The following is a 13,347-nucleotide window of genomic DNA, read 5'->3' on the forward strand; positions in this document are numbered from 1 at the left end:
ACATTTACTAGCTGTGTGATCCTGGGCAAGTCACTTAACCCCCATTGCCCCTCCCCCCCACCCCCACCCCAATTATACACATGTATATAAAGTGCTTTGTATGCTTTGGTAGACTGCTCCCAGGTATTTTATAATTATTTGGAATGAGGTTTCCTTTTCTATTGCTTCTTGAATTATTATTATAGGAAAAGCTATTGCTTTTTGAGGGTTTATAATTGCCCCAATTAATATCTTTGCTGATTCCCTGGGACTTCCTGTCATTAGCCAATAAGAATATTATTTTCTCCTTACCTATCTTTTTATTTATTTATTTTTTTGCGGGGCAATGAGGGTTAAGTGACTTGCTCACGGTCACACAGCTACTAAGTGTCAAGTGTCTGAGGCTGGATTTGAACTCAGGTCCCCCTGAATCCAAGGTCAATGCTTTAGCCACTGCACCACCTAGCTGCCTGCTCTCCTTACCTACCTTGATGATGGGTTCTCCTCCTCTCTGTATGAATAAAGCTAATTAAGAACTGTCTAGGAAAATATATCCCCAGGTCAGGATTAGTGTGTATTGATAAAAACTTCTCCTGGGAGAATAGGACACTCAAATGCTAATATTCACAGATAGAGAAAATTCCCCAGGGAAAGTCAATGTGGAGGGGTGGGAATTTCAAGCCCCATTAGCCAGTTCTTGTGTGTAGACTATAACCCTTGAAAAAGGGAGGGGCCATCTCGGGTTAGGAATGGAAAGAGATAAAAGCAGGCGGGCCAGCAAACCTGTATCTTTGGTCACTCCTCCAGATAGACAAGGGGTGGCCCATTCTCAAGAGAATTACAAATGAGCCTTTGACACATCACCAACACTGAGTTCCAGAAGTTATTGAAGTGATATTTCTCACATTAGTATTTCCAGAACTATATAAAATAATGGAGAGAGTGGGTAGCCTTGCTTTATTACTGTATTTATAAGGAAAGTTTCTAGTGGATCCCCACTACATATAAAGTTTGCTTTTGTTTTAGATACTTATATTTGTTAGAAAGGTCCCTGCATGCTTATACTTTGATGGATTTTGAGCATAAAATGGATTTTGTATTTTGCCCTTCAATTCCTTTAGGAGCCATAATTTTTTCTACTCTTGGTTACCACAAGAACTGAAGAATTTGGATGTAGTCTACCCTGCCTCCCTGTCAAATCCCCCCCATCCAGAAAGGCACCTTGTGGCCATGAGTCCTGGGAGTGGTGGAAGTACTTAGCACAGCTCAATATACACACAGGAGTTGTTAATACATGTTTGTTGTTAGAAACAAATTTACATTAAGTATTTCTGGGTGAAATTAAGGGTAATGAATTTGGAAAACAGAATGGAGTCTATTTGAAAAACAAATGATTATTTTTAATGAATGAGAACAATTTTAGCACAAAAATCCACATCAATCTCATGAATTAACCAATAAGTGCCAGATACTTAATATACATAGAACAAATGACAAAGATATAAAATACATAGCTGCACAAGCATCAGTATCTGCCTGGAATGTAAATTAAACTACACCCAGCTAGAAGGCAGGAAGTAGGAGCACAGTAATCTTTAAAAAAAAAAAAAAAAGGAATAGGAAAGACCATCTACTGTTTAAAGAGACAGGTCATTTGAGTCTTTACGTTCCCACCATAAAGATGTTGTTATATTGTTTTCTCTCTTCTTCCTAATGGGGAGAAAGGGAGAGAATTTTTTTTTTAAATCTTCCTTTTTGTCTGGTCCGTCCTCTGGTTGTTGAAAGGAGAAACTATGGAAGGAAGTCATAACTGGCAGCTGAGACAAAACCGCTTGGGCTGTGATGTCAAATGAGAACAATAGAAATGGAAAGCTAGGAGAGGTTACTGCAATAAAGAAAAATAGCTATGATATCTCTGTCAATACCAGCAAAGGCTCCAGAACAAACTATTTCAAAGAAGTGAGCCACATCCCTTAAAACAGAAAGGTATTTTCAACACAATTAGAACATTCAAGCATACAAAAAGCTACTCTCAATAGCTTAAAAGGAGCCTAGTGTCACTAATTAAAGCTAAGTTAAGGGGCAAAGAAGGGATAGGACTAAACAAAAACAAGGCAAGGGAAAATGAAAACCTAATTGTATATCCCAGAATTTGGTTGTTTAAAAAAGTTCCTCTAATAATATGGAAAAGGAAGATGACAAATGTTGGAGTGTCTGCAGTTGGAAAGGCACATTAATGTATCATGGTGGGCTAGTAAGTGGTTCAAGTCATTCTGAAAAGCAATTTGGAACTATACTAAAGAAAGTCATTAAACTGGTCAAACTCTGACCCAGTGATACCACTACTAGGCCTGTACCCAATGGAGATCAAAGAAAGAGGAAATGGACTCATCTGTACAGAAAATTCTATAGATTTTTATAGTAACAAAGAACTGGAAACTAAGGGGGTGCCAATCAATTGGGAGATGGCTGAACAAATTATGTTATGAATGTAATGGAATACTATTGTGCCATGAGAAATAATGAAAGGGTCAGAGAAACCTGAGAGGTCCTTTGTGAACTAAAACGCTGGGTGAAGTGAACAGAATCAAGAGAATCATTAATACAATGACTACAACATTGTAAAGAAAAACAACCATTAAAGACTAAAGAACTATGACTAACTAACATAATGATCAATCACAACTAGAAGAGTGATGATGAATTACACTTCCTTCCTCTTGGCAGACAGGCAATGGACTAGAGGTACAGAATAAGACATTTCTGGACATGCATGGTGAATGTGTGGATGTTTCGTTTGCCTACATCTATTTGTTACAAGGAAGAGTTTTTACTTTTTTTGGAGGGAGAGAATTATGGAGGCAGTGGAGGGTCAAGTGATGGCGATACAAAAAAATAGAACAAAGATAATGAAACATTTAAAAATTACATATATGAAAATAAAAAGAAGTACAGAAGGGGACACAGACAGGATAGTGTTAGAAATAACATGTAAATTTTAATGTACTTTAAAAAACATTTTAATAAAGTATTCTCTAAATTCTTACCAAATTAAAATGCAATATTTGCTTAAAGTTGCTTAATTTAACTGAGTTAATATTTGGAGGTTAACTTTGATTAAGCAAAATTCAACACATTTATTAAATGCCTTACTATGTGCAATATACTGCCCTAGGTGCAGGAATAAGTAGCAGCTTGAGCAGAGGAATATTCTTTGAAGGTCAGGTAAACCATTCACCTTGCTTATTTTAAGTTCAGGTGACTGTTACTATATTGCCATTGGTGGAGGCATAAATCAATGACATGAATGGTGTTTTGAGAGGCAAGAATACCACCTTTAGAAGAGAATTTGACCAACTAAAATTATGACTTGAAGGTTTCTCTCTCCTGTGATATTGAGTAAAGCTGGGGTGCTGGACAAAGTCTGTACCACAATCATTAATCCCTGTACTTTGTTTCCAGCATGAATTCTCTGATCTTGAATACTAGATGCCCATGTACTAGTTTTTCTCCACATTTATTACATTCATGAAATATGAATTTTCTGATGTCTAATGAGGTATGAGCTCAGAATGAAAGTCTTTCCACATTCTTTACATTCATAAGGTTTCTCTCCCGTGTGAATTCGCTGATGTTGAATAAGGTTTGAATATGCCCTGAAGATTTTCCCACATTCATAACACTCATAAGGTTTTTCTCCAGTATGAATTCTTAAATGTTTAATGAGGCCTGAACTCAGACTGAAGGCTTTCCCACATTTGTTACACTCATAGGGTTTCTCCCCAGTATGAATTCTCTGGTGGTAAATAAGAGATGTGCGATCACTAAAGGCTTTCCCACATTCATTACACTCAAAGGATTTGTCTCCACTGTGAACTCTCTGATGATTAATAAGGTAAGAATTTAGGATGAAAGTTTTTCCACATTCCTTACATGAATAAGGTTTCTCTCCAGTGTGAATTTTCTGATGTTGAATTAGATTTGAGGAGACATTAAAAGCTTTCCCACATTCACTACACTCATATGGTTTTTCTCCAGTGTGAATTCTCTGATGGCGAATTAGGCTTGACCCCTGGCTGAAGGCTTTCCCACAATCATTACACTCATATGGTTTTTCTCCAGTATGAACCCTCTGATGCTGAATAAGGTTTGAGGATGCAATGAATGTTTTCCCACATTCATTACATTCATAGGGTTTTTCTCCTGTGTGAATCCTCTGGTGTCTAATGAGGCTTGAACTCTGTTTGAAGGCTTTCCCACATTCATTACATTTATAGACTTTTTCTGTGCGCTTTCTCTGACGTTTAACATAAGCTGAACTCTGTCTTAAGGATTTTTTGTATATTTTAGGTTTATAGGATTTCCCTTCAGTATGGTTTTTCTGATGTATAATTAGGTCTGAATTCTGTTTGGACTTCTGGTCCATGTCATCACACTGCTGGGGTTTCTCTCTTGAGGAAATTCTAATAGTGTTAGAGTTCAGACTGAGGTTTCTTCCAAATTCATTACATTTCTGGTCTTTCTCTCCTTCGGGTGGATTTTGATCCATCACTGTCATTGACCTCATATGTCTCTTCTGAGAAACGAATTTATCTGCAGAAGACTGCAAGCCATCCTTTGACTTGGCATCAGATTCAAAGGTTTCTCTACATTTAGAGACATGAGGGACATCCCCCATGAGTCTTTCCAGTATCATATTCTGGGATTCCACGTCTTCAGAAATTTCCTGCTTTAGCAACATTTCCTTATTCTCAGTCCTGGTCTCACAATCTAAAACAAAGAATTAAAAAACCTCAAATGTTACTTGTTCTCTATTCCTGGGAAAAGTATGATTTCTCGGGATGTTTCCAATGAGAGTGGCCCTGGTATTAAATATGAACATCAGCCTCAGGAAGTTACCAGGGACAGTGTGGTCCCATTGGAGTAAATAGGAAGAGTGACCCAAGGGAGGACTAGCCTAAGTTGGGAACTATATGGAAGGGGTGTGTGTAATAAGATGAGTAGGATCTTAGATATTAACTAGTTTAACCTTCCTCATTTACTGAAAAGGCAGCTGAGGTCCATAGAGGATAAGAGGCATGTGTCCAAATTCATATACCAGAGAGCATGGAATAGTTTATCTGTCGGATTTATGGACAGGGGAAGAATTTAGGACCAAAGAAGATATAGAGAGCATTACAAAATGTAAAATAGACAATTTTTATTATATGAAATTAGAAAGCTTTTGCATAAACAAAATCAATAAAACCAAAATTAAAAGGAAAGCAGAAAATTGGGAAAGAATTTTTGCAACAAGTATCACTGATAAAGGCTTCATTTCTCAAATATATAGAGAACTGAGTCACATTTATAAAAATATAAGATATTCTCCAATTGATTAATGGGCAAAAAATATGAGCAAGCAGTTTTCAGACAAAAAAATTAAAACTGTAGTCATATGAAAAAATGCTCTAAACTACTATTGATCAGAGAAATGCAAATTAAAACAACTCTGAAGTACCACCTCACAGCTACCAGAGTGGCAAATATAACCAAAAAGGAAAATGCTGGATGTTGAAGGGGATGTGGGAAAACTAGCACACTAACATACAATATTGGTGGACTTGTAAACGGATTCAACGATTCTGGAGAGCAATTTGGAACTATGCCCAAAGGGCTATAAAACTGCATACCCTTTGATCCAGCAATACCACTGTTAGGTTCATATTTCAAGACATCCCCCCAAAAGAGAAAAAAAATATATTTGTACAAAAATATTTATAGTAGCTCTTTTTGTGAGGGCTAAGTATTGGAAATCAAAAGAATGTCCATCAATTGGGGAATGGCTAAACAATTGTACATAGCTGGTATATAATGGTATATGGTATATAACAGTAATAGAATATTACTGTGCTATAAGAAATGACAAGCAGGATGATTTCAGAAAGTCCTGGAAAGACTTATATGAACTGATGTATAGTAAAGTGAGCTGAACCAGGAGAAGGTTGTGCACCGTGACAGCAATACTGTTTGATGAAGAACTGTGAATGACATAGCTACTCTCAGTAATACAATGATCCAGGACAATCCCTAAAGACTAATGATGAAGCATACTATATACCTGCAAAGAAAGAACTGATATGGTAATGTTTTACATAATTGCACATGTATAACCTATATATAATTGCTAACAGCCTCAGAGAGGGGGCAGGGAAGGGAAGGAAGGAAGGATAGAATTTGGAACTCAAAACTTTAAATAAAAATGTTTATTATTAAAAAACCCACAAAAAGGAAATTCACACATCAAGTACATAGACCATATGTGGAAGAATGTATTAAATTCTGGGCAAACGTTAAGAGGGACATTAACAAACACGATTGTGTCTGGCACAAGCTGACTAGTATGTTGAGGTGACTCCAAATCATGTTATATGAATAACAGTCATAGGAATTGGGGTCATTTTAGTGAAATCTTAAAAGGTACAAGTGTTTGAAATTATATGGAAAAAGATCAGATCAGATCAGATAAATCCTGCTAATCCAGGTGAGAAGGAGGACTAATGGGACAGGAAAATAGATTTGGGCACATTTATATGGTAGAACTTTTAACAATATTAGGGTTGGGGCAGCTAGGTGGCGTAGTGGATAAAGCACTGGTCTTGGATTCAGGAGTACCAGAGTTCAAATCCAGCCTCAGACACATGACACTTAACTAGCTGTGTGACCCTGGGCAAGTCACTTAACCCTCATTGCCCTGCAAAAATTAAAACAAACAAACAAACAAGGGGTTATCCAATGAAATGTAATGCAGGATTTACTGACTGGAGGCTACAACTAGAGGGTTTTTTGTTTGTTTGCAGGGCAATGAGGGTTAAGTGACTTGCCCAGGGTCACACAGCTGGGAAGTGTCAAGTGTCTGAGGCTGGATTTGTACTCTGGTCCTCCTGAATCCAGGGCTGGTGCTTTATCCACTGTGCCACCTAGCTGCCCCCTGTTTGTTTGTTTTTTGGTTTGCTACTTCATTATTTATTTATTTAAAGTTTTAAGTTCCAAATTCTACCCCTCTCTCATTCCTACCCTCCACTCTCCCTGAGGTGGTGAGCAATCAGACATAGGTTATACTGTTTGTTTTTAAAGAGCTAGATAATCCTTTCTTAGGATTATTGTTTTAAAGGATATCCTTTAAAATGAAATTCATAGGTTAGGTAATTGGTCTCCATGAAGTTCTTTTCAAATCAAGAAGTCTATGATTCTATGTCATGCAAAGATTAATTCTATTTCTTTTCATTAAAAAAAAATTACTAGATCAGTAAATATCAGAGAGATACTGCAGATATTTCAGCAAAGTTCTATAACAATCTAATGATATACATATGGTCAGGCCGCCAGTCAGATGATGGTTACATGGTTATCAAACTATTTAAAGTCCCAATTCAAAAAGTGTTAATGGATCAATAAAAACTTTCTTAGAGGGTCTAATGGAGTGCTATATGCTTCTGTCCTCAGGTTATACATTTTAAATATATGATGTGGATAAAGATCTTGAAGGTATGTTTAATTTGCCAAAGCTGAAAAAAATGAATAATAATGATAACTCACACTTACATAGTACTTTAAGGTTTACAAAGCATTTTTCTCAAAACAAGTGTGTGAGGTAAGTAGTGCAAGTATTTTTAGTGTCATTTTACAGAAAAGAAAATCCTGGTTCCCAGAGATGAAAGTTTCGCTGAAGGTCTGATGTTTGAGCCTTGACTCATTCAGAGAAGAGAACTGAACTCTCCACTATCAAACAGAGCTACACAATTAGTAAAACGTGAAATTCAATAAGACACAAAGGGCAAGAACTTTGGTTAAATACAATTTTCAAAACTACAGATTGAAGGGAAAATGAGTAGTTTATGTGAAAAAACCCTGAGGATTTTAAATTGATTTCAAGGTTAATGTGAGTTAAGTGCCCAATACACCAAGAGAATCATAGTGTCAAAACCTCCATTGAAGCCCAACTTTGATGCCATATGGTAGCTTTTACCCTGGGCTTGTGAAGGATATGAATACAGAAAGTAGATTCTAGCAGGTCCTACTAAAATACAAAGATTTTCATTATATGCTTGGCAATGTATTGTATACTGGTTGTCCAAGGACCAATTTTACTATCTATATTCAGAAAGGCTCATGATCAGAAAGCTGGAATTTTGGAAGAACATTGTGAGGCCAGTAAACTTGAATCTAATTCCTGGGGAAGTTTCAAGAACTGATCATTAAAGATATGGTTAGTCTACATCTAAAAGAGAAGCAGTGATTGATTACAAAGAGCCAGCACAGCCTAATCAAACTTCATTTCCATTTCTTGACAGGATTACTGAACTGGTTTACCTCAGTTTTGGAAAATCTTTTGATAAAGTATCAAATTCTATTCTTGTGAAGAAGATGGAGAAATATGGATTATACATACTAAAATCAAATTGATTCAGATCTGTCTAGATCTAACAGTTCATTATGTCATTGTGGTAGGAGGTCTCCAGGGGAGTGTCACAGGATCTGTGCTTGGCTATGCTGTTTAACATTTTTAACAATGACTTGGATAAAGCATAGATAGTATACTAATCCAATTTGCAGATCACATAAAGCTGGGAGGGATAGCTAATAGATCTAAAAAGATCTTGCCAGGCTAGAGCACTGGGCTGAATCTGACAAGATGAAGTTCAATAGGGTTAAAAGGTAAAGTCTTGCAGGAATGTGGAAGTAAGGTTGTCACTGTACTCATTAGGTATTATCTGTAGTACTGAGTTTAGTCCTGCATGATACTGTTGACCACCTTCCTCCTAGATACTCTCCGGTTTTCTTGATACTATTCTCTTCTGGTTTGCCTTTTTCACGATTGCCTCAGTCTTCTTTGCTAGCTCAGTATCCACATCATATCAAGTCAAGTCAATGTACATTTGTTAAGTGTGTACTCTATTCCAGGTACTGTGCTAAGTGCTATGATGTCCTCTAACTGTAGGTATTTCCCAAAGTTCTCTCATACGCGAGGTCTTTACCATACTGGATTCTCCCCTCACACATCCTAACTTCCCAGTTTCTCAACTACTCATTTCCCATGAAGTACTCATCCAGCCCACCTCAGATACACACAGAAATGGTCATAACCTTGCTACTGCCATTATCTGCCAAGTGTTCCACTTCCATATTCAGCAACGCTGAAATTCCTTCCTCTGATCATAAGCTGTTGTCATTCTACTACTCTCTCAGCTGTCTAACTCCAAACCTGGTTTTTTGTTCTTCCCAGGACTCCCAATCCTTCTACCCCACAGTTTTATTCCCCCTAGGCCATCTTCCCTGCACTGGCTACTCTCTTTCTCCATCTTGCTCTTGATGAATCATTTCAACTCTACACCATCCTCTTCTCCTGAGCCCTTTGCCTCATTATTCTATCAAAGTTCTTGACCAGCTAAATTTCAGCCTTGGATTATTCTTACCATCTGTAGCCTTCTCTCCTATCATAAACTATTTTTGTTTTGTTTTGTTTTTTTGCGGGGCAATGAGGGTTAAGTAACTTGCCCAGGGTCACAGAGCTAGTAAGTGTCAAGTGCCTAAGGCCAAATTTGAACTCAGGTCCTCCTGAATCCAGTGCCAGTGCTTTATCCACTGCGCCACCTAGCTGCCCCTCCTATCATATACTATTGAAAAAAGTTGGAAAAAATCCTGAAAATTGTGCCTACTGGGTCCACTACAAATTTATGTTAGATAATCTTGCCTTCTGGCAAGGCAATCCATTTACACCTCCCTAACTGATTCATCAACCCAACTCACCTGAGCAGCTCTTCCAAACCTTTTTATCCCTTCTCAAAACTCTCATGGTTTCCTCAACTCTCCATCAGCTCAACTGAGAACTCTGCCTCATTATTTCACTGAAAAAAACTGAAGCCATCAAGAGCTCCTTCTTCACCCTTGTTCCTCATCTCACATTACTCAGATGACTTCTTTGACTTTCTCCTCTATCCCTATCTCACATGAAGAGGTGGCCCTTCTTACCAAAGTGACCTCTCCATTCATAACTAATGGCATTTTCTCCAGCAGATTGCCCCCTCTATCAACCTTACTTTCTTACTGATCTTTAATCTCTCCCATTTCTACTGGTTGCTTCTCTATTATATGTCCATGTATCTGCCATCTTTAAAAAACCCTCATTTGATCTGACACCCCCCACTATCATCCTACATCTTCTCTCCCTTTTGTGGCTAAATTCTTCAAGCTATCCATTTAAAACTGGTGCCTTCACTTCTCACCTTATTCTCTCTTTTAATCCTTCTACTGTCTGGCTTCCAACGTCATTTTACAATGAAAACTCCACTCTCCAAAGTTACCAGTTATCTCATTGTCAAAATCTAATGGCTTTTTCTCAATATTCATCCTTTTTCATCACCCTCTTCTCTCTAGGTTTTCATGAAATTATTCTCTCTGGTCTTCTTCCTACCTGTCGGACCATTCCTTAGTCCCCTTTGCTGAATCTTCATCCAGATCATGCTGGCTAATCATGGGTGTGCCACAAGGTTTTGTCTTGGGCCTAATTCTTTCTTCCCTCTACTCTTCCCCTCTACTTGATGATCAATTCTTATGGATTTCATCATCATTTATATGCAGATGATTCTCTGATTGATTTATACTACTCTCACCTTTCTGCTGACCTTCAGTCTTGTATATGTAACTGCCTATTGGATATTTTGCACCTGCAGACATCTTAAACATATCCAAAACTAAACTTCATAATCTTTCCCCCTGAACCCTCCCCACTTCTATCTATTCTACCCTATGTCTTTTGAAGGCACTACCATGCTCCTTGTCACTCAGGCACATGATCTAGATGTCACCTTTGACTCTTCACTCAACACTCTTTCCTCACTCCCTATCCCTGCCCCCCCCATCATTTGCAATCTCTTGTGAAGGTCTGCCACTTCCTCTTCTCTGACATTGTCACCACCCTAGAGCACCTCATATTGAGACTACTGCAGGAGTCTGCTGGTTGGTTTCCTTGCCTTATCTTCCCAACTCAAATCTATTTTCCACTTAACTATCAAAGTGATCTTTCTAAAATGCAAGTCTGACCATGGCACCTTGTCCCTCCCTGTTCTCCCCCCACTCCCACTCTATTCAAGCAATTCTAGTGGTTCCATATTACCTCCAGGATCAAATTTAAATCATGTTTGGCTTTTAAAGACCATCACAATCTGGCCCCTTCCTACCTTTATAACGTTCTTATATCTTATTTCCCCTCCAACTGCAGGCCAGTGACATCGGTCTCCATTCTGTTCATCTAAATAGAACCCCCACCTCAAATTCTAGGCATTTTTACTAGCTGTGCCCCATGTCTGGAATGTTCTTTCTCCCCATCTTTGCTTACTAACTTTCCCGACTTCCTTCAAGTTGCAGCTAAAATCCTACTTTATGCAAGATGATCTTCCCAACCCTCTTGTAATGCTACTGCCCTCTTTCCGAGATTACTTCCTATTTGTTATATGTGTGTGTATATATATATATATATATATATATATATATATATGGGCAAATTCTGCTAAAATACGACATATGTTCCCCCAAAGCACCTTGCTATACAAAATTCAGCAATAAAAACTAGGGAGCTTATTTAGGAAAATGTAGTTAGGAGTACAAAGCTCAAAAATTTCATCAGTGACACACACAAAAGGAACCTAATGTAAAACAGTAGTATAGCCGTATACATGTAAAATGATTAAGAAATACATAAATACTACAAAAAATATTGACCATTTTCATGTCCTTAACTTGGCGTGCATCTGGGGCTGCACAAACAAATTGGGCAAGCTCCCAAATCTCAAGAGTTTCAGTGATGGAAGGGACACCTCATCTAGTCAAACCTATATCTAAAACAGGTTTCCCCTTTACCACATTCTCTAAAATTGATCTTTTTCCTTCTGTGAAGGAGAATTGATCAATACTAGAGACAGTCCACTCCAATTTTAGAGAGATCTCACTGTTAAGAAATAAGTCTGGGGGCAGTTAGATGGCGCAGTAGATAAAGCACTGACCCTGGATTCAGGAGGACCTGAGTTCAAACTTGGCCTCAGACACTTGACACTTACTAGCTGTGTGACCCTGGGCAAGTCACTTAACCCTCATTGCCCTGCCAAAAAGAGAGAGAGAGAGAGAGAGAGAGAGAAAGAGAGAAAAGAAATAAGTCCCCTTGAATGAAAACAAAATCTCTCTCTGAAATTTCTACTAAATGCTCCTTTATTTTGCCCTCTTGGGCCAAGCAGAATAAATCTCCCTCTCCTAATGAATAGCCCTTCAAATGTATCACACAGCTATTATATCCCCTCAAAGTTTCTTCTCCAAGATAAATATACTTACTCCCTGTTCCTTCCAGCAATTCTCATATGTCCTGGTCTCCTTTCCGCTAAATGCATTTGTCAACATTATTTGTGGAATATGACTCCCAGAACTAAACATAATATTTAATATGTGTTCTGACTAGTGTAAGGACAGAACTAATATCATCCTTATTCTTTTTTTTTTTTTTTAGTGAGGCAATTGGGGTTAAGTGACTTGCCCAGGGTCACACAGCTAGTAAGTGTTAAGTGTCTGAGGCCGGATTTGAACTCAGGTACTCCTGACTCCAGGGCTGGTGCTCTATCTACTGCGCCACCTAGCTGCCTCCCATCCTTATTCTTTACACTATTCTTCTATTAATGTAGCTTAAAAATACATTCGTATTTTTGGATTCTCAGCATACTGACTTACACTGAGCTTGTAGTTCACTAAAATTCCTAGATTCTTTTCATGTAAAGTATCAAAATAAATGTGTTTAATGACTAAAAGTTTCTTATTCACTCACCTGAGCAGTCCCCTCTCATGATCTCTCTCTCCTCAGTTTCTTGCATGTCCAAGATCCATGTCTCTTCCCCTTGCTCCAAACAGGAGATTACATCAGGTTCACACACTGGAAACCCTGTTTGTGAGGAAGGAAACAGGGCCTGGTGGTTTGTCTGGTACAAAGAGCTGTCCCAAGCTCAGCCTCAGCCCCTGCAAGGGACAGAAGGGATGAGAAAGGTAACATCTAGGGAGGCTATAACAGGCAGGACCAATCTAGGCAAATATCCAGAATAGACCTTAAGAGTCCCAGGCCTGGAGTTCCTAAAGAGAATTCAGAGGAAGAAGTGAAAACTCAGGGAGAGTTAAGGGAGATGCCCATTCCCTACCCAGCAAGAACAGGTATGGGGCTGGGGGAAGACAAATATCTTATCTGAATTCAGATGTGATTAGGAATTTATGATGCTAGAAACTAAACTCCAAACTAAATGAGCCTTTTATTGTCTATGTTTATCCATAAAGGTAGACGGTAAGAACCTTGGATCT

General features: G+C 38.2%; 1 protein-coding gene across 3 annotated transcripts in view; it reads right to left on the reverse strand.

Moving 5' to 3' along the window:
* LOC122741866 (zinc finger protein OZF-like) overlaps positions 1-13,347 on the reverse strand; it is a 69,174-nt gene that overhangs the window by 16,536 nt on the left and 39,291 nt on the right. For 2 of the 3 annotated variants that reach the window (XM_043985739.1, XM_043985728.1), the window contains one exon: positions 12,827-12,940. In XM_043985739.1, the coding sequence (XP_043841674.1) occupies positions 12,827-12,940 (114 nt within the window). Of the gene's footprint in view, positions 1-1,392; positions 4,750-12,826; positions 12,941-13,347 lie in introns of those variants that run through there. The other variant, XM_043985744.1, reaches the window with a different exon arrangement.

Source organism: Dromiciops gliroides, chromosome 1, assembly GCF_019393635.1.
Source record: "Dromiciops gliroides isolate mDroGli1 chromosome 1, mDroGli1.pri, whole genome shotgun sequence".
Taxonomy (NCBI): Eukaryota; Metazoa; Chordata; class Mammalia; order Microbiotheria; family Microbiotheriidae; genus Dromiciops; species Dromiciops gliroides.